Source organism: Mobula hypostoma, chromosome 8 (assembly GCF_963921235.1).
Source record: "Mobula hypostoma chromosome 8, sMobHyp1.1, whole genome shotgun sequence".
NCBI lineage: Eukaryota > Metazoa > Chordata > Chondrichthyes > Myliobatiformes > Myliobatidae > Mobula > Mobula hypostoma.
Genome location: NC_086104.1, coordinates 68,835,998 through 68,863,013, shown reverse-complemented (window position 1 = coordinate 68,863,013; position 27,016 = coordinate 68,835,998). Strand labels below are relative to the sequence as shown.

At 39.5% G+C, this 27,016-nt stretch overlaps 1 protein-coding gene across 5 annotated transcripts in view; it reads right to left on the bottom strand.

The window, feature by feature from the left end:
* Nucleotides 1–27,016, bottom strand: part of ehbp1 (EH domain binding protein 1) — a 433,955-nt gene that overhangs the window by 184,409 nt on the left and 222,530 nt on the right. For all 5 annotated transcript variants that reach the window (XM_063056084.1, XM_063056086.1, XM_063056088.1 and 2 more), the window contains 2 exons: nt 24,935–25,113; nt 24,204–24,252 (listed from right to left, as the gene is read on the bottom strand). In XM_063056084.1, the coding sequence (XP_062912154.1) occupies nt 24,204–24,252; nt 24,935–25,113 (228 nt within the window). The remainder of the gene's footprint in view (nt 1–24,203; nt 24,253–24,934; nt 25,114–27,016) is intronic.

Below are 27,016 nucleotides of genomic sequence, written 5' to 3'. Positions count from 1 at the left end.
TATGTCCTCCTTGGTGAAGACAGAACCAAAGTAGTTATTCAATTGGTCTGCCATGTCCTTGCTCCCCGTAATCAATTCACCTGTTTCTGTCTGTAGGGGACCTACATTTGTCTTAACCAATCTTTTTCTTTTCACAAATCTATAAAAGCTTTTAGAGTCAGTTTTTATGTTCCCTGCCAGTTTTCTCTCATAATCTTTTTTCCCCTTCCTAATTAAGCCCTTTGTCCTCCTCTGCTGGACTCTGAATTTCTCCCAGTCCTCAGGTGAGCCACTTTTTCTGGCTAATTTGTATGCTTCTTCTTTGGAATTGATACTATCCCTAATTTCCCTTGTCAGCCATGGGTGCACTACTTTCCTTGATTTATTCTTTTGCCAAACTGGGATGAACAATTGTTGTAGTTCATCCATGCGATCTTTAAATGATTGCCATTGCATATCCACCGTCAACCCTTTAAGTGTCATTTGCCAGTCTATCTTAGCTAATTCACATCTCATACCTTCAAAGTTACCCTTCTTTAAGTTCAGAACCTTTGTTTCTGAATTAACTATGTCACTCTCCATCTTAATGAAGAATACCACCATATTATGGTCACTCTTACCCAAGAGGCCTTTCACGACAAGATTGCTAATTAACCCTTCCTCATTGCTCAATACCCAGTCCAGAATAGCCTGCTCTCCAGTTGGTTCCTCGACATGTTGGTTCAAAAAACCATCCCGCATACATTCCAAGAAGTCCTCTTCCTCAGCACCCTTACCAATTTGGTTCACCCAATCTATATGTAGATTGAAGTCACTCTTTATAACTGCTGTTCCTTTATTGCACACATTTCTAATTGTGGCCTGTACACAACTCCCAGCAGCGTTTTCTGCCCCTTAGTGTTATGCAGCTCTACCCATATCGATTCCACATCCTCCCGGCTAATGTCCTTCCTTTCTATTGCGTTAATCTCCTCTCTAACCAGCAATGCTACCCACCTCCTTTTCTTTCATGTCTATCCCTCCTGAATATTGAATATCCCTGAATTTTGAGCTCCCATCTCTGGTCACCCTGGAGCCATGTCTCTGTGATCCCAACTATATCATGTTCATCAATAACAATCTGCACTTTTAATTCATCTACCTTGTTACGAATGCTCCTTGCATTGACACACAAAGCCTTCAGGCTCGCTTTTACAACACTCTTAGCCCTTATACAATTATGTTGAAAAGTGGCCCTTTTTGATTTTTGCCCTGGATTTGCCGGCCTGCCACTTTTACTTTTCACCTTACTGCTTTTTGCTTCTACCCTCATTTCACACCCCTCTGTCTCTCTGCACTTATTCCCATCCCCCTGTTGTGAACTAACCTCCTCTCTCCTAGTCTCTTTAATTTGAGATGTGAAATTTGCTGAAGGCCAGATCAGAGGCATTTAAGTCTAAAGAATAAGAATGCTACAAGAGGCACAGGTATGATCTCCGGAAAACTATCTCAAGTGTGAAGTGGAGATTCCAAAACAAACTGGAATCAATGGGGGATGCTCAACAGCTGGGACAGGGCTTGAATAATATCACCTCCTCCTACAAAGTTAAATTAAGTGACATGGGAGACAGCAGGACTTTGTGTCCAGATGAGCTCAATGCCTTCTCTGCTTTCTTTGACCATCAGGACCTGGAGGAACCATCGCAAACCCCCGCATCTCCTGATGACACTTTGATTTCAGTATTTGAAACTGTTGGGCAGGCTGCCTTCAGGAAGGTGAATCCACGGAAAGCATCTGGATCAGACGGGGTACCTGGCCATGTACTAAAGATCTGTGCTAACCAACAAGCTGCAGTGTTCATTGAGATCTTTAAACTCTCACTTTGGCAATGTGTAGCATCTACCCGCTTCAAGCAGGCCTCAACTATACCGGTGCCCAAGAAAAGCATTATGACCTGCCTCAATGACTATTGCCCAGTTGCACTTCCACAGTGATGAAGTGCTTTGAGAAGTTGGTGATGAAACAATCAGCACCTGCCTGAGAGGCGACTTGGTTCTGCTCCAATTTGCCTAGGAGCAACAGGTCCTCAGCAGATGCCATCTCGTTGGCTCTTCACACAACCCAGGAATATCTGGACAGCAAAGGTGCATACATCAGGATGTTCTTTTTCAATTACAGCTCAGCATTTAACACCATCATCCCCTCAAAACTAATCAATAAGCTCCAAGACCTTGGCCTCAATACCTCCTTGTACAATTGGATTCTGGATTTCCTCACTTAACAGACCCCAGTCAGTTTGATTGGCAAAAATATTTGCTCCACGATCTCCATCAGCAAAGGACTGCGTGGTTAGCCCCTGCTCTACTTGCTTTGCACCTATGACTGTGTGGCTAAGCACAGCTCCAACACCATTTTCAAGTTTGCTGATGACACCACTGTTGTGGGCCGTATCAAAGGTAGCAATGAATCAGCATATAGGAGAGAGAGTGAAAATTTGGCTGAGTGGCGTCATAATAATGATCTCTCATTCAATGACAGCAAGACCAAGGAACTAATAGTAGCCTTCAGGAGAGGGAACCAGAGGTCCATGAACCAGTCCTCATCAGAGGATCAGAGGTGGAGAAGGTTAGCAGTTTTAAATTCCTGAGTGTAAATGCAATTGTGAAGTAAGCATGGCAGCACCTCTCCTTCCTTAGGAATTTGCAAAGATTCGGCACGACATCAAAAACTTCGACAAACTTCCATAGGTGTGTGGTGGACAGTGTATTGACTGGCTGCATCATGGTCTGGCATGGAAACATCAATTCCTCTGAATGGAAAATCCTACATAAGGTAGTGGATTTGGCCAATACATCACAGATAAAGCCCTTCCAACCACTGAGCACATCAACATGAAATGCTGACGGAGAAAAGCAGCATCCATCATCAGAGATCTTCATTTCATCCAGGCCATGCTCTTTTCTCGCTGCTGCCATCACGTAGAAGGTACAAGAGCCTCAGGACTTGCACCACCAGGTTCAAGAACAGTAATATCCTCTGACCATCAGGCTCTTGAACAAAAGGGGATAACTGCACTCACTTGCCATCCTTTGAGTTTTACCCTCAACCAATGATCTCACTTTCAGGACTCTTTATCTTGTTATTTCATGTTCTCTATATTTGTTGCTATTTATTTATATTTGCATTTGCACAGTCTTCTGCACTCAACTTAATCTTTCATTGATCCTGTTATAGTTGCTATTCGATAGATTTACTGAGTATACCTGCAAAAAATGAATTCAGGTTTGTATGTGATGACATACATGTCCTTTGACAATAAAATTTACTTTGAACATTACTTTGAAGTCGCCACAGGCCATTGGCAGGATGCAGAGGTGGACTGAGAATTGGTAGATGGAGTTCAATCTGGAAAAGTGTGAAGTGATTCACTAAGGAAGGTCGAACTTGAAGACAGAACTCAGGGTTAATAGCAGGATTCTTAACAGTGTGGAGGAACAGAGGGATCTTGGAGTCCACGTTTACCAATCCTGCAAAGTTGCAGCACAATTTGATAGGGTAGTTAGGATGGCAGAGGTCTTCATTATTCAGAAGACTGAAGCAAATGCTGTAGCTCTATAAAACTCTGAACCACATTTGAAGTATTGTGTTCAGTTCTGGACAGCTCATAACAGGAAGGATGTGGAAGTTTTACAGAGGGTGCAAAAGAGATTTACAAAGATTTTGCCTGGATTAGAGAGCATATCTTATGAAGACAGGTTGAATGAGCTAGATCTTTTCACTCGAGAGCAAAGAAGGATGAGAGGTGACTTGATAGAGGTGTATAAAATGGTAAGAGGTACAGACAGAGTGGACAGCCAAGAATTTTTCCCAGGACAGAAATGGCTAATATGAGGGCAAATAGCTAAAAAATGTTTGGAGGAAACTATAAAGGGGAGGGGATGTCAGAGCTAGGATTTAATACAGAGACTGCTGGGTATGTGGAATGTGCTGCCAGGGGTGGTGATTGAAGCAGATACATTAGGAACGTTTCTGAGATAAGCATATAGGTGAAAGACAGAAGAGGACTATATAGGAGAGAAGGGTTAGATTGATCTTAGCAACACACATCAAAGTTGCTGGTAAACGCAGCAGGCCAGGCGGCATCTCTAGGAAGAGGTACAGTCGACGTTTCGGGCCGAGACCCTTCGTCAGGACGGAAGGGTCTCGGCCCGAAACGTCGACTGTACCTCTTCCTAGAGATGCTGCCTGCCCTGCTGCGTTTACCAGCAACTTTGATGTGTGTTGCTTGAATTTCCAGCATCTGCAGAATTCCTCGTGTTTATGTTAGACTGATCTTAGAATAGGTTACAACATCATGGGTCATAGGGCCTGTACGGCGCTGCATTATTCTATATTTTAACACTTCTTTATTGGCTTCGAGCTGGGTACAATTTCACTCCTTGGTTTGATTGATGCCTATCTTATTGTGATTGGAAAATCACCAGCATGCTTACCACTAATGTCTTTCAAGGATACATTCTTGACCACCTACTCTACACCTCCATGCCGTTATATGCAGACAGCTAAACAATGATGTCTGTTCTAAGATGGACAGACATTGGGCAGATGGATATCTCTTGGGTCAGCTTACTGTTCTTATCAAGCAGTGAAGAGTATGATGCTGCTCTCAATAGGACTTTGACAAGTGCTGTACATGAGGCTGCTAAATAAGATAAGCACCTATGGCATTATAGGAAAGATACTAGTTTTGACAGAAGATTGGCTAACCGGTAGAAGGCAAAGACTGGGAATAACGAGGGCTTTTTCTGGTTGGCTGCCTGTAACAGCTGTTGTTCCACGGGGGTGGTATTGGGTCTGCTAATTTTCACATTAAACGTTAATGATCTGGATGGTAGATTTGATGGCTTTGTGGTCAAGTTTGAGGATATATAAAAATAAGTTTAACAATGTCGAGGAAGTTGGGAATCTGCTGAAGGGCTTGGACAGATTAGGAAAATGGACAAAGAAGTGGCAGATGGAGTACAGTGTAGAGAAGTGTATGGTCATGCACTTTGGTTGAAGAAATAAAGGTGTAGACTATTTTCTAAATCGTGAACAAATTTAAAAATCAGAGGTGCAAAGGGACTTGGAGATTCCTAATGCAGTATTTTCTGTAGGTTACATTGAAAGTTGTGTCAGTAGTACGAAAGACAAATGCAATGTTCACATTCATTTTGAGATGACTAAATTATAAAAGCAAGGATACATTGCTAAGGTTTTATAAGGCATTGGTCAGATTACATTTGGAGTCCTGTGAGCAGATTTCAGCCCCATATCTTTAAAAAAAGGTCCAGAGGTCCAAGAATGATCCTGGGAATGAAAGGGAAGAGTATGAGGAGTGTTTGATCATACTAGGTCTGTACTCATTTGAAATCATAAGAATGAGGGGGTACTCACTGAAACCTACTGAATATTGAAAGGCCTAGATAGAGTGGCTGTGGAGAGGATGTTTCCATTAGTGGGAAAGTCTGGCATCAGAGGGCATCCCCTTAAAACTGAGGTGAGGAGGAATTTCTTCAGCAAGAGAGTGGTGAATCTGTTGTCCCAGACAGCTATGGAAGCCAAGTTATTGGGTACATTTAAAGCAGAGGTTGATTGGTTCTTGATTAGTAAGGGTGTCAAAGGTTACAAGGAGAAGGCATGAGAACAGGGCTAAAGGGGAAAAAAATCAGCATGATTGAATGGTGGAGCAGACTTAATGGGCCAATTGGCCTAATTCTGCTCCTCTGTCTTATGATCCAGGTGCTATTCATCATTAGTATCCTGCAGCTTTCAAGGAATGAATGAATGTTGCATACCAACAGCTTTTTTTAAAACCACCAAAGAGAGCTTCTACATGATCTTAAAGACGTCATGAACGACTAAACTGCTCTTCCGCAAGAGCAAAGGCAAAGAGAGTTCAATGTACCGGGGGCGGGGGGGGGGGGGGACTCGGTCAGAACCAGTCACAGAGTGATAATTAGCTGAATTTCAGACTTGTTCCAAAGTAATAGGTTAGTTAATTGCTGACCATCTGTCTAAAGGAGATGCAAACAAAGGGATATGAAAGATCATAAGGGAAAGGGAGGAAATAGAACCATCAAGGAACTACAAGATAAAGAACACTTCCGTTACTCAAAATAGAAATAAAAGAAAATACTAGATATACAAGTGGAGTAGAAGAAAAACAGAATCAGTATTGCTGGTGGATAACCTATCCTGAAATCCTGTCTGCCCACTACCCTGGACCCCCATCAATTTGCCTATCGCACCAACAGGCCAACAGAGGACGCCATCTCCACGGCACTTCACTCTGCCCTGACCCACCTGGACAGCCCCAACTCTTACGTCAGAATGCTGTTCATTGACTTTAGTTTGGAGTTCAATACTGTGATCCCCTCCAAGCTGATCGCCAGACTTCGCCAGCTTGGTATCAGTTCATCCCTCTGCAATTGGACCTTGGACTTTCTGACTAACAGACCCCAATCAGTTAAGTTAGACAACCTCTCCTCCTCCACTCTCACCCTGAACACCAGCGTGCCTCAAGGCTGTATGTTGAGCCCTCTTCTATACTCCCTTTTCACCTATGACTGCATTCCTGTACATGGTTCTAACTCCATAATCAAGTTCGCAGACGACACCATGGTGGTTGGCCTGATCCGAGGGGATGATGAGACAGCCTACAGGGACGAGGTCCAGCATCTGGCCACGTGGTGTGCCAACAACAACCTGGCCCTTAACACCCAGAAGACCAAGGAGATCATTGTGGACTTCAGGCATGCTAGGAGCCACACTCACGTCCCCATCTACATCAACAGAGCTGTAGTGGAGCATGTATCAAGCTTCAGATTCCTTGGTGCCCACATTTCCCAGGATCTCACCAAGTCCCTGAACTCCTCCATCCTGATCAAAAGGGTGCAACAGCGCCATTATTTCCTGTGGAGCATCAAGAAAGCTCACCTCTGTCCCAGGATACTGACAGACTTTTACCGCTGTACAATTGAGAGCATGCTTGCCAACTGCATCTCAGTGTGGTATGGCAATTGTTCCGTATCGGACCGCAAAGCACCTCAGCGTGTGGTGAAAACTGCCCAGCGGATTATCGGCATCCAACTGCCCACCATTGAGAACATCTACCATAAACGCTGCCTGAACAGGGCAAAAAGCATTATCAGGGATTCAACTCACCCTAACCATGGACTTTTTACTCTCCTCCCATCCGGTAGGCGCTACAGGAGCCTCCGCTCCCACACCAGCAGGCACAGGAAGAGCTTCTTCCCTGAGGCTGTGACCCTGCTGAACCTCACATCACAACGCTATGCAGTATTGCACCCATATTGTACTGCCTCAGTACTTTTATATTTGTGTGCTGTAGCACTTACTTTTTATTCGCAGTCATTTTGTAAATAACACTATTCTTTGTATTTCTGGTCAGATGTTAACGGCATTTCATTGGCTTTGTATCTGTACTCGGCACAATGACAATAAAGTTGAATCTAATCTAATCTAATCATCAGAATTGACCAATTTGAACACAAACTGAAAAGGTTGGTAAACATAAGAAATGCTGCAGATTCTGGAAATCCAAAGCAACACACACAAATGCTGGAGTAACTCAACATGTCAGGCAGTACCTGTGGAAATGTACAAACGGTCAACATTTCAGGCCAAGACTGGAAAGGAAGGAGGAAGACGCCAGAATAAAAAGGTGTGGGGAGGGGAAGGAAGGTAGCTAGAAGGTGATAGCTGAAGCCAGGTGTGAGGGAAATGTAAGGGGTTGGAGAGGAAGGAAGAGGGGGGTGCCACCGGGGGAGGTGATAGGCAGGTGAGAAGAGGTAAGAGGCCAGAAAAGAGAATAAAAGAAGAGGGAGGAGGAGGGAAAAATTATTTTACCAGAAGGGGAAAAAAATCAATATTTGTGCTACCCAGACAGAATATAAAAATTGTTGCTCCTCCACCTTCAGGATGGCCACATCGTGGTACAAGAGGAGGCCACGGACTGACATGTTGGAATGGAATTGGAATTAAAATGTTTGGCCACCAGGAAGTTCCGCTTTTGGCGGATGTAGCAGAAGACCAAGATGAAGTGGATCCCAATTTACAATGTGTCTCACCAGTGTAGAGGAGGCCACATCAGGAGCACCAGATATAACAGATCAGTGGTCCCCAACTACCGGGCCGCGAGGAAACAATATGATTTGGCGATATGAGTCAGCTGCACCTTTCCTCATTCCCTGTCACGCCCACTGTTGAGCTTGAACACACGCGAGGTCATTACCCGCGCGGGAAGGAGATCAACTCCTTGAGCTTGCAAATGACAGCGGGCTGAAAAGTATGTTTGACGTAACATCTCTGCCGGCATTCTGGATCAAAGTCAAGGCTAAATATTCTGAGATAGCCACGAAAGCACTGAAAACGTTGCTTCCATTTCCAACACATCTCTGCAATGAATGCAACGAGAACTAAATTGCGGAGTAGATTGGACATAAGGAACCCTCTTCGAGTATCGCTGTCTCCCATCACCCCTTGACAGGACCATCTTGTTGTAGGGAAACAAGCCCAGGGCTCCCACTGATTCAGCAATATTGGTGTGTTGCAATGATTTTATATGTTCATACGGGGAAAATATGTGCTGTGTGTTTAATAACCAAACGTTACTTAAAATGTTATGATGCTATTGACATACTTATATAACCACATAACAATTACAGCATGGAAACAGGTGATCTCTGCCCTTCTAGTCCGTGCCAAACTCTTACTCTCACCTAGTCCCACCGATCTGCACTCAGCCCATAACCCTCCAATCCTTTCCTGTCCATATATCTATCCAATTTTACTTTAAATGATAATATCGAACCTGCTTCTGCCACTTCTACTGGAAGTTCGTTCAACACTTACTTCAAGCTCCCCGATAATTAACACCGCTATATTCATGCGAGGAAAATATGCACTGTGTTCAATATTAAATTCGTTAGATAAACCCTTTTAGAAACGAAATTGAGTGTATTAGCCACTTATCACCTATATTCTGGTCGTGATTAACATCACCCCCCCCCCCCATGTACAGAATCGCCAAAAAGGATTTGCAGGGGGAAAAAACCAGCAGGTCACAACGCGCATGCGCACTGGTGCCCGTGCAAGGCTTCATGGTCATTGTAGTCTTCTTCTGGGTAAACACAACGTATTTGACTGCTAGTCTGCAAGAATATTGTCAATATTAAACCGGTCCGCAGTGCAAAAAAGGTTGGGGACCCCTGCAATAGATGATCCCAGCAATTCTCAGGTGAAGTTGGGAGTGGGCTAGTGGTGAGTGTGGGATTTTCAAGCTTTGGCTCAGAAGAAGCATTGGCTCTGGATAAGTTTCTGTTATGTTTCCCTTTATTCTTACTGGGTCAGGGGTACATAGTGTAGTTTAAATGACTGTTGTGCATTCTTCATGCCAGAGTTTGGAGACCTGGGAGATCCAGAGTCTCCCAGGCAACTACATCTGCGTGAAGAGCATCCAGCTGCAACTCCTTGAAGACCATGTTAGGGTTCTGGAGCAGCAGTAAGATGACCTTCGGCTTGTACGTGAGATTGAGGGGATCATCGATCAGAGTTACAGGGATATAATGACACCTAAGATACAGGAGGTGGGTAACTTGGTGGCTGTCAGGAAAAGGAATGGAAAAGGCAGTTAGCACAGAGCAACCTGTGGCCATTCTCCTCAATAATAAGAATACCACTTTGGATACTGTTGTGGGAAATGACCTCCCAGGGGAATGACATGGAGACTGGGTTACTGGCACTGAGCATAGGGCTGTGGTACAGAAGGAAAAACGGGAGAAGACAGGAGCAGTATTGATAAGGGGACTCAATAGTCAGAGGAACAGACAGGAGATTCTGAGGATGTGAACAGGACACCCTGACGCTATGTTGGCTCTCAGGTGTCAAGGTCAGGGATGTCTCGATTGTGTCCACAGCATTTTGGAGGGGGAGGGAGAGCAGTCAGATGTCTTGGTACCTATTGGTGCCAATGACATAGGAAGGAAAAGCAAAGAGGTCCTGAAGAGAGAATTCAGAGAGCTGAGAAGCAGGACCTTCAAGGTAGCAATTTCTGGAATGCTACCTATGCTACGCACCTGTGAGGGTAGAAACAGGATGTTTTGGTAGATAAATGTGTGACTGAGAAGCTGGAACAGGGGTCAGGGCTTCAGGATCTCGGATCATTGGGATCTTTCTGGGGGAGGTATGACCTATACAAAAGGGACGGGGTACCCCTGAACCTGAGGGAGACTAATATTCTCGTGGGCAGATTTGTTAGAGCTGTTGGGGAAAGTTTAAACTAATTTGGTGGGGGATCGGAACTGGAGTTAAGGGACTCAGTATAGAACGGATGGTAAAAAAAAACTAAAGATAGTGACCAGTCAGGGCTGTCTGGAAGAGCAGGCAAATGCTAGGACAAAATTGCAGTCAGCAGGGTGAGTATCAATGCATTAGGCATGCAGGATCAAAAAGGGCTGCAAATACAGTACTCAAAGTGTTATACAGTATCTCAATGCATGGAGTATAAGAAATAAGGAGGAAGATCTTGTTGCACTTTTACAGATTGACCGGTATAATGTTGTGGCCATCACTGTAGTTGGGAGCTGAACTTTCAAGGTTATACATTAAATCGGAGGGATAGGAAAGTAGGTAAAGAGGGTGACATAGCTCTGCTGGTAAAGAATGGCAGCAAATCATTAGAAAAATGTGACACAGGATTGGAAGATGTTGAATCCTTGTGGGTTGAGTTAAGAAACTGCAATTGTAAAAGGGCTCTGATGGCAGTTATATACAGGCCTCCAAACAGCAGTGGGGATGTGGACAACAGAGTACAACTGCAAATAGAAAAGGCATGTCAAAAGGGCAATGTTATGATAGCCATGGGAGAATATAGAACACAGGCAGATTGGGAATATCAGATCCCAAGAGAATGAGTTTGTTGAATGCCTGAGAAATGGCTTTTCAGAGCAAGTTGTCATTTACCTACTAGGGGATCAGCTATACTGGATTGGGTGTTACATAATGAACTGGAGGCGATTAGGGAGCTTAAGGTAAAGGAACCCTTAGGAGGCAGTGATCACAATATGACTGAGTTCAACTTGAAATCTGATAACGAGAAAGTAAAGTCTTACATAGCAATATTTCCGTGGAGTGAAGGAAATAACAGTGGTATAAGAGGGGAGCTGGCCAAAGTAAATTGGAAGGAGATGTTAGCAGGGATGACAGCAGAGCAGCAATAGCATGAGTTTCTGGGAAAAATAGAGGAAGGTGCACAATAGATGTATTCCAAAAACAAAGAAATACTCAAATGGCAAAATAGTACAACCGTGGCTGACAAGGGAAGTCAAAATTAATCTAAAAGCAAAAGAGAAGGCATTCAACAAAGCAAAAATTAGCCGGAAGATAGAGGATTGGAAAGCTTTTAAAAACCTACAGAAAACAACTAAAAGAATCATTAGGAGGGTAAAGATGAAATATGAAAGCAAGCTCGCAAACAATATCAAGGTGGAAAGAAAAAGCTTTTTCAGGTATATAAAAAATAAGAGAGAAATGACAGTGGATATAAGACCACTAAAAGATGAGGTGGGAGAAATAATAACTGGGGATAAGGAGATAGCAGATGAACTAAATGAGTACTTTGCAGCAGCCTTCATTGTGGAAGACACAAGCACTGTGCCAGGTGTTGAGGGGTCTGAAGGATAAGAAGTTAGTGCAGTTACTTTTACAAGGGAGAAGGTGTTCAAAAAGCTGAAGGACCTAAAGATACACAAGTCACCTAGGCCAGATGAACTGCACCCTAGGGTTCTGAAAGAGGTAGTGATAGAGATTGTAGCAACATAGGGAATGATCTTTCAAAAATCATTGGACTCTACAATGGTGCCAGAGGACTGGAAAATTGCAACGTCACTCCACTCTTTTAAGAAAGAAGGAAGGCAGCAGAAAGGAAGTGGTTGGGAAGCTGTTAGAGTCGCCCCCACCTCTTTTGCCTCTCTCCCTGTCCTCTCTGAAACATCTAAAGCCTGGCACTCCAAGTAACCATTCCTGCCCCTGAGCCATCCAAGTCTCCATAATGGCCACAACAACATAGCTCCAAGTACTGATCCATGCTCTAAGCTCATCTGCGTTGTTTATCATATTCCTTGCATTAAAGTAGACACATCTCAAACCATCGGTCTGAGTGCGTCCCTTTGTCTATCACCTGATGTCCTAAAAAGGAAAGCCTCACCTGAGGAAAAGATGCAACAGAGACAAAGGAACTGAGAAAATAACATAGCATTTTTACAGGAGACGGGTGGGAAGAAGTATAGTCAAGATAGCCAAAGGATTTGGTAAAAATAGAAATTTAAAGTTACAGTCAACTGGAAGCCTAGGATTAGTGCAATGGATTGAATAGAGCTAAAAGTCTGTAGTCACTCAAATGTCATTGGTTTTCCATTGTAAAAATGACCATATTATGATACTAAATTAACAAATTTATATGAAAAATGTTTGGGCTTGTGGACGGTGGGAAGAAGTATTTCTGTTTTTTGTCAGTTTTGTGGCATCTGTGTTCTTTTATTTTTGGTGCGTAACCCTGCACTGCATCTTCTCCAGAGCAATCACATTGTAACATGATGTCCCGAACCCCAGCATTTCATAGAACACAGTCAAACTAATGCTATATTTCTGGAGTGATGTCCCTTCATTTAGCCTTAGCCAATAATAGAAAGTGTCTCATATGCCTTTTTAACTACTTCATTGACACACCGTGAACAGAAAGCCCAATATACTTCTGTTTCTCCACATAACTCTCTGTATTCTTGTATCTATTATATCCTCTATTGCCTTACGGTGCCTTCCCAAAGGAAATATAATCACACGTTTTTGGTTATATTCTAGTTGCCCTTTTGTTGCCCTGCTGATTAGTCTATATCTCCTTGCAGTAGAAAAACAGTTCCTCCTTATAATAACCTTTTCCAAATTTTGTTCACTACTGTCAATTTCTTTATCTTATTAATTGGAGGTCTACATGAATAATCAATCCAGAGAATGAAAGGGTTAATATATGAGGAGTGTTTGATGGCTCTGGGCTCATATTTGCTGGAGTTTAAAAGAAAGAGGTGGTATCTCAGTGAAAACTACCGAATACTGGAAGGCCTAGGTAGTGTTGGTGTGGAGAGGATATTTCCAATAGTGGGAGAGCCCAGGACTAGAACTAGGCACAGCCCCAGAATAGAAGCACATATTCCTTTAGAAAAGAGATGAAGAGGAATTTATTTAGCTCAAGGGTGGTGAATCTATGGAATTTATTACCACAAACGGGAGGAGGCCAAGTTATTGGGAATACTTTAAAGGGAAGCCGATAGGTTCTTGATTAGTCAGGGCATCAAAGGTTTACAGGGAGAAAGCAGGAGAGTGGGGTTGAGAGGGAAAATGAACCAGCCATGATTGAACGGCGGAGTAGACTCAATGCAGCGAATGGCCAAATTCTGCTCCTTCGTCTTATGACCCATGATTGTCCCCTAAATTTAAGTGTAAATCACAGACAACAGTCCCTCAGTCACTAATTTAAATTGAAACCTTGGTACTTTATGATTAATATCATTAGGTGCAAAAGTGACACTGTGTAAACATTATACATGCTAACTTGGATCCAAGCTGAAAGTGTCAATTTTACTCAATGTGATAGCTGACACAATTTGCTCGAGGCGAATTAAATTATTGAATGACAGATATGGGAAAAAATTCAGCTCTACAGAATATCATACAATTTCTGGGTTTTCTGCCTCCATGAATACAAAATAAAACGCAAAAAGCATACCCAAATATCTCATTCCTTTATAAATCTAATTTCAGCATTACCTATACCAGTAAACCTTGAGGTGAAGAAACAAAATTCAGTACTTAAAGATAGAAATTTATGGAAATATTTAGCAGGACAGGCCAGATTTGGGTCACAAGAAACAATTAAAAAGCCAAGACATACTTAACTCTGTGCTTCCTTTAATTGCCACCAGCAACATCCACCTCACAGCACAGAGCATCTCATGCCAGATACCACACTTGTGCAGTTAAAAACACTTCCACTGCGGATTCTGCACTGCATCCAGCAAAAGACAACAAATCTGTTGCATTTAATGGCTGGGTGCCCCTCAGTTTTCACCAATCATAGCTGATTTATTCCTATGAATGGAGTTACCAATTTGATGAAAATGATTAAGTACATATAACCAATTTATTTATTTTAAATATACTTTTTAAGTTATTTGAACTGATTGTCTATTATCAGAGACATTTAAAAGGTTTAAAGTAGTTTACAAGCTGTCAGAAGACCATTATGTAATTCTGGAGGTGAGGGACCCGAGGACTTTCCTCCCTCACTGCCCACTTCATATTCCTCAATGACGGCACCAGCCAGGCTATAGGTTGACAGGTGGTGCAAAGCCACATAATGAAAGTTATGGGCCTAATACAGTGTGTGAGTGGAGCTAGGGCAGGATCAATGGCATTTCATCAGGACTGATCAGAATTGTTTTTATGAAAAATCACTGAACGGAATTATGAATTCTTTTTCTCTCTTCACAGAAACTGTCTGACTTGCCGAGTATTTTTGCATCTCCTTAATTCAGCTTGCTCTTGTATTCCTGGATGATCTCCCTTGTTACACGTTGAATTCACTGGAAGCTATCCAAAACTAATTTGGCTATGTCCTTAATTAGATAAGATTTGATTCACCTATCATTCTTTGTTTGATAATCTTCAATGGCACCAAATAATGAAATGCCTCCTTTTTGAATGGAGAGTTTTTACACCATTTAAACCAGGTCAGTTAAGCAGATTCAGAACTAAGCCAGAGGATAATGGACAACACTTTTCCCACATTTACAAATCTTCTCAAATGACTTTCATTTTTCTTCTCCACTCACTATTTCTTAATCACCCAGGGATTCTATATTCTCAGTTTTGAGTTTAATTGCCTTACATTGAATTTTAGTACAGTGCAACAGAGTTTTCAGTTAGGCTGCTATTCTGCAAGGAATGACAAGCTTATCCACTTTGACAATCCCGATTGCTCTTTTTATGATCATCAGGCTGATCCCCCTCATGCTTACTGCTTGTGTATACCCCAACATGACATATCAGATGGAAATTAAAATAAATGAATTTCATAAATGAGATCTGTCACTTAATTTAAACAACAAAATAGTTAGCACATTAGTCTATTGCGATTCATCCTGTGCCTCTGATGCTCAATGCCCTTAGGTTTATGCTTCATAAATCCCTGCCAGCACTGCAGGACATAAAATATCTATCCCCAGCTATTTTTAATCTTTTTTACCCTTTACACTTGTATAGGGGCTCATTTGTATTGAAACAATTGACTTATCTGGCTTCTGTCTCTTCTCTGACAAACACTTGGGAGAAGTAATCTCAGAATAGTTACTATTTACAACATAGTTAATTCTTCACAAATTCATAATATTATAAAACATCATTCATATTTCCAATTTAAAAATACACTAGAAATATTAATGGGAAATTAAAGGGAAAATTACAGACATAATCTTAGCTCTTTGTGTCATTCACACCTATACTATACACTCATGATATAGTGTTTCGGGCACACATCTCAGTTCATTTCATTTCAGGAATAGGAAGGTTAGTATAGCAGTTGAGGGCGTATTAAATAAGTGCATTAAAAGCACAGAAATGGAATTTTGACGAGGCAATGTTTTCACATCCCAGGAAAACTAGGGGTTAAAAATAGGTAAAGACACACAATTTGGAGTGATCTCAGAAAAAAACACAAAGACTGCACTGCTAGCCTGCTAGGTCTGTGTTTTTCTCCCTCAGGATGTTAGTTTAATGGCAATCCAGTTAATTTAAAATTCATCCCAAAGAAGCTTCAAAAAGATGGCAAATGTCACCTTTTCAAATTACAACTAACAATTACTTTGCAGTGAAGTGACTTGGAAGGGAAGGAATGGACAGAGGTAGGTAAAGAAAATTTAAGGCAGGGAGTTTGAAATTGATTCAGCAATAAGAAAAGATCAGTGACTTATTTCTAAGTCAGAATGGTTGGGGAAATAGTGGTAAATCCATGCAGCTGCTGTAGGTCATGGATCAGGGGAGCTGTCATCAATGAAGTTCAGACAAATTTCAGCACTGCACGCTGATAGTTAAAAAAGTACAAATATAATCTACTGGATGTGGAACAGTTGAGGTTTTCTCAGGGGACAGATGGGATGCCAATCAATCAGATAGTTTTGCCCTGTATAGAACCAAGTTTCTTGAGTGTTATTTGTACTTACTAAATAACAAAATAGTTTTCAGTCAGGGTCCCAGTTATCTTTTCCCTTGCTTTCCACAGCAATGTGGGATAGATTTCATCCAGCTCTGAGGATTTACCAAACCTTATGCACCCCATGATATCTAACTAACAAACTGCTGGAGAAACTCAAAGGTTAAGCAGCATCTGTGAGAGGAATAGAATTATCGACATTTTAAGTTAAAAACTTGCATTACGATCTTCAATATCCTTTGCACCCAAGGTTCCCTATCTTGCCATTTTTTTTTCAGAACATGTCCTCCCTGAACTTGCACCAACTCTCTTTTAAAATACTTTTGCTTGTCAGCTGTTGCTTAGCCATGAGCTTCTATTCCCAATCTACTTCCACCAGATCTTTTCCTATGCTACTGAAATCAGCAATTGAGCCAAATCATGCTCGCTGTGACCAGAAGATCCAAAGGAAATCACTCGGTTCGTTCAGTCCCAGGTGAATAATTTCACAAATTGTGCAGACCTGTTGAGAGCCTGGGTTACTAGGCTGACTGACTGATTACAGTGCATCCATAATTTTTTTTTATCATAATACTGCAATGTTCAACAGCAAAGCTCAATCAAAGTTCCATGGCAATTTGTGGAAGGATCTGCCTCTGAAAGAATAGGGTCACAGTCTCCATTCATTTGAAAAAGGTATCACTGTCTGGAGAGTAAGGGGAAAAAGGTAAATCAAAATATTTTTCATTTTAAACATGTAAATTATTTCTTAGTAGTTAAAACATTATAATTTGTAATGCATTTTAAAAACCTAGTATTTAAGCATTAGTAATAACTTAAATATTTTTGAATACCAGAAATGTTTAAAAACTATTGCAAATCCTTGGCACTAACCTTGTTTTCGATCAAGGAAATGAGGATATTGCCTAAGATCTAATTACCACTATATGCCTTTTTACCATGTGAAGATGTGGTGGGTTAGCTTGCTTGATCCACTATATCTGGCCAATGTCAGGATTTGGCCAAAGGATTGCACATTGTGAAATGCTTCATTCAGCTCATTAGCAAATGTCACATGACTGAGGTTTTGAGACCTGTTTAGTGGCTGGTCAAATCAAGGACTGGGTTTCAGGTTTCAAGATTCAAGATTGATAATGTCATTTCCACTACACAAGTGTAAAAGAGAACAAAATAATTATTGCTCCAGATCCAATGCAGCACCAAAAAACAAACACAAATTAAAATTAAAAACACAATAAACAACAGAAAGCTTATATACATAGATTGACAGTATGTCTGCAGAGTGACGTTAGGCACAGGGGTGTCTGTAATTAAGGTGGCTGACCAAAAATGATATAGTAGTTATGGCGGAGGCTGTATTGGGGTGGGTTAGTGAATGGAGATGTTAATTGGCCTTACTGCTTGGGATGTTTTTGAGTCTGGTGGTCCTGGCATGAGTGCTATGCAGTCTCCTCTCCGATGGAAGTGGGACCAAGACAAAGATGGTTACACAAACAAAATAGGGAAACTGCAGTGCAAAAAGAAGCCTGCATGAACATAAGTCATGGTTTATCCTACATCTTACGTGAACAAACTACCATATGCTTACACAATTTCCATTACTTGAAGGATTAAAATCACATACAAACATTACAGTTAAGTGTTGCAATATTCCATCATTTCAAAAATTATTGAAATACAAAACTGATGCAACATAGCCTCTATTCCAACAGTAGCCAGCAAAATATGACTGCAATAATCTTCCAATGATTATGTCACAAACTAAATTCTAACAGCAAGAACCTCATCCCTGAACTGAAAGGTGGTTCTGTCAATGTAAGTAAGAAAATTCGCCTTCCAGGAAAGGTAAAGCAGTCTATATAACATGTTAGTTATTGTTCCTGTAATCAAAAATACTGCTATAATTAATCTTGTAAATGAAATTTAACCAAGTATTCAGATGATTTGTGCTTTGTTCTTAGCTTCTGTCATTTACACCCATCAAACAAGACTATGTAATCCTTGACATATATGCTGTAAGTTGAACTGCAAGAAGTGTAGACATGCTTAATAATTTGTTAAATAACTGCTACATATAGGGTATGGCTGCATTATAATCAGCTACTGTGCAAGAAAGGTTGTGCTGATGTATTTGTTTATCAGATGTAATATGTGATGAGTGCAATTAACACAAAATTCTTTGTGACTGGTTTAGTGTTTGTACCTGCATCAACAAAGGCACCTTAGTATTGTAGCTACTAGTTTTTAACCTAAGTGTCTACAAAACTATCTCGGATAATGATTTAGCCCAGATATTGAAATCCTAAGATTTGCAACAAATGTGACTTTTCTATTTTGCTCAGTTTTACGTGATTATTAAAAAGACATAACTTGTGAATTTCACTTACAAATTATCAGCAAGCCCTTCTGAAAATATCATTTTTACAATTTATGGTACTGATCAAAACAAAAGTAGTGAATTCAAAAGATAATATGCCAAGTGATTATGCAATATTTTGCAACATCTGTGCTTTTACAGATAAGTAAAAAGTCTTCAATTTACATTCAATTTGAAAGATGTGTGATAAACTGGCATTTTTTAAGTCCACTTCTCAGAATTTTCTCATAATTTAATCATTCAAAAATTCAATGACCCCAAAAATCTAGAAGTTACTACATTTAACATCCATCATAGTCTCAGCCTGTCAATTTATTCTCCAGGTAAGAGGATAACATGGGGAAAGTTTTGCCATATTCTGTATTTTGATACAAAGGAACTAAACTGAGTTTAAAAGAGTCGTTCCTTTCACTTTCAAACTCACTTCAAGTAAACCTAATCATATCTGTTTTGTCTGACTGCACTGTCTTAGTTCCCCATTGAAACATGAGCTTTGGTGCCACTTCAGGATTTTTCTTTGAGGCATTCCTATTTCTATTCCATACGCTGACTCTTAGCAAAACCAATTGATAACATAGCACCCAGTCTTCATATATTCACTGCTGATATTCAGCTCCATTTCACTGCTGTTCTTGATCCCTTCATTTCCCGTAAACAATCAAAGTCTGGGACCCCTTGGGCAGAAACAAAATCTTATTAAATATTGAGGTCATTGTCTTCAATCCACACAACAAATCCATTTCCATAGCCATTAACTCTATTGTCTTCTCTAGAATCCAACCTTTCTAATCCAGTTATTGTACCATTCCAAGTTAAGCTGTGGACCAAAATTCAATAGCATCACTGAGGGTGCCACTGCAGCACAGTAGTTAGTGCAACACTATTGCAGCTCGAGGTGTTGGAGTTAAGAGTTTAATTCTGACGTCATCTGTAAGGAGTCTGTACGTCCTCCCCACTGAAGGCATGGGTTTCCTCCAGGTACTCCGGTTTCCTCACACAGTCCAAAGATGTTACCAGTTAGCAGGTTTTTCCTGTTAATAGGCTAGGATTAAACTGGGGGTTGCTAGGTGGTGCACCTTGAAGGCTGTACAGCTAAATAAATAAAGATCAGCTACTTTCAGCTTCTGGAGTACTGAAATCCAGAGACATACAACCCTGACTAAAGAAATTCTTCTTGATTTCAGCTGTAATGCTAGACCTGCTATCCCGATGTGACCCCTAGTTTGAGAATTTCCATCTACAGGAAATGACCCTTTGACTTCAATCCATCAAATCCTATCAGAATTGTACACATTTTGTTCAGATCATAAACACGTTCTTTGAAACCCCCAGAGCAAAAAAACCTATTCTACTATGGTTCCTTTTATAAGACAGCACTATCACCCCAGGTCAGGGGTTCCCAATTTTTTTTTAATGCCATGGACTAATAAAATTAAGCAAGGGGTCTGGAGACCCAAGCTAGGAACCCCTACCCAAAATCCTAAATCTTTACTGTCATCTCCAAAATATATATATATATATATATATATTCTTTTTAACTTGAGTGAACCAAGATCATGTTACAGAAGATTGGTCTTTAAGCTTTGTACAATTCTTTTTATTAACTTTATCTACTTGGTATCATTGGCAGAGCCAGCATTCATTGCTTAAGTGAATGACTCCCAAAGTAATGATGGTGAACCACCTTCTTGAACATCTGCAGCTCTTCTAGTAAAATACTCCAATAATTCAGTGAAGGAATGACACAATTTTTAAGTAGGAACGGTGTTTAACTTTGGAGTGGAACATGCAGGTAATGGCATGCCTATGTGTCTGATGCCCTTGGCCTTGCTGGTGGTAGAGATTAGACCTTGAGGAGCTGGCATTGGAATAACCAGGAGCAATGTGCTGTGCATCCACCACCTTAAACATTTCATCAACGTGGCAGTGATGAAGGAATGAATGTTTAAGGTGGTAGATGGAGTACCAATCGAATAGGCTGTTCTGCCCTGGATAACACCAAGCTTCTTGGATTAGATTGAAGCTGCACTCATACAGAAAGTTTTCCAACAAATTTCAAATTTGCTTTTGCAGCCCAGGATCCAGCTGAATTTCAGAACAATGGTGAGAACAGGTTATGATAGAAGGAACTCACTGATGGTAATATCATTACATGTAAAGGAGGTTAATGCCTGACACTATTATGGAATTAATGTCAACTTATTATTATTAACCCACAGCTGAATGCTGTCATAGTCTTGGTGCACACAGGCATGGACTACATCATCTGGACTAAATGTAACTGAACATAGTGTAATTCAGTAGTAAATATTTCCTCTACTGATCTTATGAGGGAAGGAGGATCATTGATAAAACAGATTGTGATTGAACCCAGGATATTGCTGTGATAAATGCAACTCTTGTGTATGTGTCAGGATCAAAACTGTGGTGAGGTCAAGAATTAAGTGATCCAGCAAAAACCACATTGGGCAAGAGTGAACAGGTTATTAATCTGACAATGTCCGCACTTGACCCAAGTTGACAGTTGACCATAGCTCAACTCAAAAATGACAAGGTTTTAGGTTCAGATTGCTATTCAAATGAAATCCTAAAACTCCATGTTTAAGAGCTTCAGTCACAAATCCACAGCTTCATTGCCTGCATCTGAGAAGAGGAAGATGCTCCAGGGAGAATTCAAGGGCTATAATAATAATAATAATAATAATAATAATAACAACAACAACAACTACCAACTAACTTCAAAAAAAGGAGACAAGTCTGATTGAGGTAACAACAGAAGACTATCCCTACAGAGCTGGTCCCAGATCTTGTCATCCACAGGCACAGTGAGCAGGATTTTCATTAAAACTACAACTCCAAAAACAATATAGAGAGCAGCACCTGCCACTATACAAGACCTTTCTATATCTTTAAGTCTATCAATAGGGAGGGAAAGTGTAATACCCTTCTCAAATGTGGCTACCTACAGAAATTCATATTCATCATACACTTCCTTGACTATGGCATGAGATGAACCAATGGGTCGACAACATTTACCAAAAAACAATGTCAAACAAAGCATTATCTCATGTTTCATCTCTTCTCATGGAGTGGAGCCAAACTTGAGAAGAAAAACAAAGGTGCTCAGTCCAAACAATGTTCAGATTTGCACACATTCCAGGGTTGATTCTAAGCCATATTGAGTACCAAGTAGCTGCCTCAGAGGACTATTACTAAGTGCTGACTGACAGTTCTATAAATGACACCTTCCATTACTTTACTGATGTTTGAGATTAGACTGATGGGCCAGTACTTTTGATGGATTGGAGTTTTTTTATGCTTTTTATTCAGCAACCATATCTGCCATTGTGACCTACTACCTACTTATGTAAAATTGTGAAACACTATTTCCCCTTTATCAAACAACACTGCCACTATTTAATCATTTTCAGTTTTTTGAAATGCCCTGATAAAAGACACAGGCATTCTCCATAACCCAAGTCAAACTAAATGGTTTGTACTTCTGATTTCTCTTCGTTTTTCTCCAATAATGTTTGATTTATTATTTTCCAATTTGCAGAATATGTTCTCAAATCCAGAAAAAAATTGATTGGTCACAACCAATGTATTTCTGCAGCTAAATGGGAATATAGGCTAATAGATCCAAGAACTTGTTGGAAAATTGGAAAATAATAAACCTAACATTATTTGTTCCATTACATTTCTCTATCTCAGTCGAAAGAAGCCACACTTACCTTCACTACTCTTTTTTATAAACATACTGCTGTATCTTCCATAACATGGCCTAATCTAAGACTTCACTGCAATGATTTAACTTGTATGGTCCTGTTCACCCATCATCTCTGTATTCGATAATCTGCACTGATATCCATTTAACTAGTTTTTGATTTTTCAGATCCCTCCATGGCTTAGCTCTTTACTATCTCTCCTATCTCTTTCATCATATTAAAGTTCCACAAATTAAGGTTCTTGATTTAATGACTTGCTATGACAAGATCCAGAATTTTATATCCATAAACATCTTTCCCTTTCCTCCTTTTTAAATGCTTACTAAAAACTAATATTTATTATCTGCTCTAATATATCCCATTTTTGTGGGTTGCTGTCAAATTTGTTTCAAACAATCATGTCAAGCACTGTTTAGAGGGTCAGATTTTGAAGGGAAGGCTGGTTGTTAAGGGAATTTAAAATATACAAAGGTTTAAAAAGCAAATAATGTTAATAATACATTGAAGATTTATACACTTTTTTTTATTGGAACAAATAATTTTAAATCTAGCTATGAGCATTAAACATAGCAAATGCTTTCATATTTTCTCACATTTTGGATCCTAACATGTTAACTTTTACATTTTCAGAAAACAAGAAAATTAACATTCATATTTCAAATGAAATATTTGCTAATATAATTAAGCAATACACAAAATTTGTTCACTTTTCCTTCATCCTATAAGACATGTAAAAATAAATCAAATTCTGTTCACTAAGCTTCACATTCATCTTTCACACAATACTTTGAAAATCTGCCACAGGTTGATTGACAGATATCAAATGCTGTCCATCAACAACACTAACAGGACTGGTGAAAGTCTAAATATTTCTCAATACACAATGTACTAACTTATTAACCAAGATCAGATTGCAAGTAGATTGTGTTTGCTTTCAATTAACTGTTGTGAGAAATTACACTCAAGACTTAGTAAACAGATTTTATTTTCTAATTGATATGCATCTATTTGAGTCTTAATTTAAAATGCATTGCCCTTAATTTCAATGAACTGAAACAGTAGATATGATCTGACCTGATATTGCCTATATCACAAGAGACCCTCCTTCAATTTAACCTCTACTGCCCTTGCAACGATCACCTGCAACTTCATTTTAATGGAGAAAAGGAGGCTGGCTCTGGCCTCAAAGGAAGCATTCATTCATTCTAAGATGTTGTGTTAATTGGTTAGGAGGAGGAAATGTCAGAAACTTTATGCATTTGTATGGGGCTATACACAGGCATTCTTCTTCATGATGCATTCATTCCAAACAGGGGCAGTAGGGGTTATCAATCAGAACTGTGAGAAGACAGGAAACAAACCTGCAGGAAGCAATTGAGATACTCAATTTAACTCTCATACAAGGGGCAAAAGAAGAGGGTGAAATGAGCTGCATAAGGAATAAAATCTGCTGAAGACGCTTCCCAAAACAGAATTATCACATATTTAGTAATCCAAGCCTTAAATAATAGAAACTGGAAATGCAATGAAAATATGTTTTCTTTGAAAACTCTTTAAAAAATAGCTCCATGATACATGGATGAAAGCCACAGCAAGATACATCTGTATGTTTATAGAGGCTTTCTTCCACAAGGTTTAAAACGTTTGTGACCAATGCAAACAGAGTCGATAATGCATCAGATAAAACGGCAGGGGAGATTACTTCTGCAAACTGCAATTATAACCTCACAAAACAACCTCACCTTCCAGGGATTACTAAAAGAGCACTGGTAAAGCCAATATTGCAATCATGTCATTTTCGGTGACTATTCTTACCTTTTTATTGTTTTCTTTAATATCTTGAGGATTCAGAGATTTGTAGTCACTGGAATAAGAACAAGAGAATGCAATGAAGTATTTAGTATTCACTTAAAACTATGCAGAATATATCAGGAAAAGAATTATACTGATAGTGATATTGTATTATAAGCAGTGATTTCATTGTAAAGCAATCAACAAAACAGGCAGAGTGGAAAATAAAAGTAACCACAAAATCACATTTTTCCCAAAGCATTCAACTAACAGTGAAATAGAGATAAACACCAGAAGCTTGTCTTTAAAACCAAATTTACCATGCTGTAATCCTTTGCTGTCAGCATATGAAAAAATGAAAGATTGTCTTTCAATGTTAACATTTCATTTGCAATGTTAATATTTCCAACTGATTTCACCAATAAATATGAACATTGTTTTAGCAATATAAAACCAGAGGAAAGAAATAGGTTTGCAAATGAAAGATTTTTCTCCTATCAAAGAAAGAGTACAAGATTTTGGGGAAGAGTTGCAATTCAACTTTGACAGCTGTTCTGACTTGAGGTGTACCCTACCCATTGCATATCTGTGCCCCAGGGACACTTTTAGTTCCATACATTTCAAACAAGTGAGGTATTAATGGCAAAAAAATCACCCATTGTTTAACACCACTACAAAATGAATTTCACTTCTCCTTCATTACAAATAAATGCTACACATGTAAATGCTTTTCCATTAACCAAGCTATTACTTACATTAAGTCTGATCGGAAATGGTGCAGAATAGCACAGAAAGCCAGTCCATTTCTCCATGAAGTGGTGAAGTTTGTAATTTTCACCCCTCTGTAGCTTTTTGTCACTTCTTTGCACCAGGCAAGCAGTGATTGAGTAGCATTTGGCTTTTTACCCAGAACAGGGCTTGGGATTGGGCTTGGCTAAGGAATAAGGAAACAAAAAAAAACAAAGTTATGAAAATTAACACTGGTTGACCTAACCAGCCGATTAGAATCTTTTGATGTCTGCCTCTTTTTTTAAACAGCTGTCAGTTTCTGATAATCACCGCTACTGACAAGAATCACACATCATCTAAATTCCTAGCTGCTGGCACTGATCTCTAAAGCAAGCTGTCAGTACAGGACTTTAGGTATGTACAAAGCAGCAAGCCAAAAACCATACCAGATGATGTACTATCATGGCATTTCAAGGTTGAAGGCCTTTTTCAGTATCAGTTTCCTGTTACCTTTAATACAGTCAGTTTATTTTGTAATGCTTGCAAGTGAATATAAATTCCAGCATGGAAAGAAAGAACCTAAGATGCACACAGACATCAAGCATTAATCAATCTTAGCAGCAACTCAAAGGTGATTAAATATATATATTGTCTACAATATGGGACTATTCTACCGCATTTTATACGAACTTGGACAATTATATGCTTTAAGCATAATCATGCTATCGCAGAGGCAATTGTGAAAATGAAGGTAATCTATGAAAACAACATTCAGCATTATATTTTTCAATAGCTTATAAAAGTAGTTCTGCATTAAATATTCCAGCTTTCAAGATTTGTCTTCTTCTGTCTACCATTAGAACTTGAGTTAATCAACAGGAATAGAAACAAAATATTTGGTATCATATTGACATATTTTTGGCATTAAAATTCTCCTCCAACATATTAAGAAAATGGGGGAAGAAATGGATATGCCTATAGTTGTGATTTTTATGTCCAAGGTACACTGAATGCAATAAAAAGTACACTTCAAATCCATACGCAAGGAATATATAAATTAATAAATACAGAAGACACTAAAAACACTGGACTGAAACATAATTATAGTTCCTTACTAAAACTTGGTAAGAATTATATTTGCTATGCTGAAAATAGTTTTAAAAAAAGGACAAAGTCAAATATTAGTAAACCAAATGGCAAAGATAATTTTGAAGCTACCAGTAAGCCTAGAATAAATTCCTTCTGATTTATTTCTTATGTCAGTGAAAGGCTTACTAACAAATTTTGATTCTCAATTTTTCTTTTTGAAGACCAGCAAGAACATTAAAATCTAATCAGAATTTTCAATGAAGGAACTGGTTATTTAGGACAGATGATGGCCATTACATTATAAATTTAAAATGCATTGAATGAATATGTAAGCATTAATTTATGTAATGCAAACATACAGCAAACTTTTTAATGGTTGACAATAAAGATGCAACACTTTTACAGAGGAGTATTTTAAATTTATAGTGTGTGCTTATGCCTTTTTCAAGACAGATAATTAGGAGTCAGATTGATCAATGTTTTTGGACAGAAACCCCCTCAAATGGAAGCAAGTGGTACTACACATTCATCATACAAGGTGTAAGACTAAATATCTGCAAAATGGATTTGCACCGTGTCAGAGGATCGTTCATCTACAATGAAGCATTTTTAATCAAGTACTTTTGTATTTTATAAACGTCAGCAAAAATAATGATCAAACAACCTGGAACGGTTCTGTACAATCCATCTTTCCAAATATAATGGATTCTGGTTAATTGGGTCATTGGTTAATCAGGGCACTTGTTTATTTGGGGCAACTCTTAAAGGACAAAAACTAAATCAAGAAATTGCTTAACTGGGGCAAACTTTCCAAACAGTTTCTAACCAGCATCAGTTACACGAACATGCATGGCCATTAGAGACTACACTGTGCTTAGACCAATCAGTTTTTAAATTGTGTCAGCTGTGCATGTTCATGTTCATGATGGTCAGTGAGAATTAAGCAGTAAGACAACTCCAAACTGTTTTGCTCACTCCGGTTTCAAGTATTCAAGTTTGAAGATGCCATAAACAGCCGG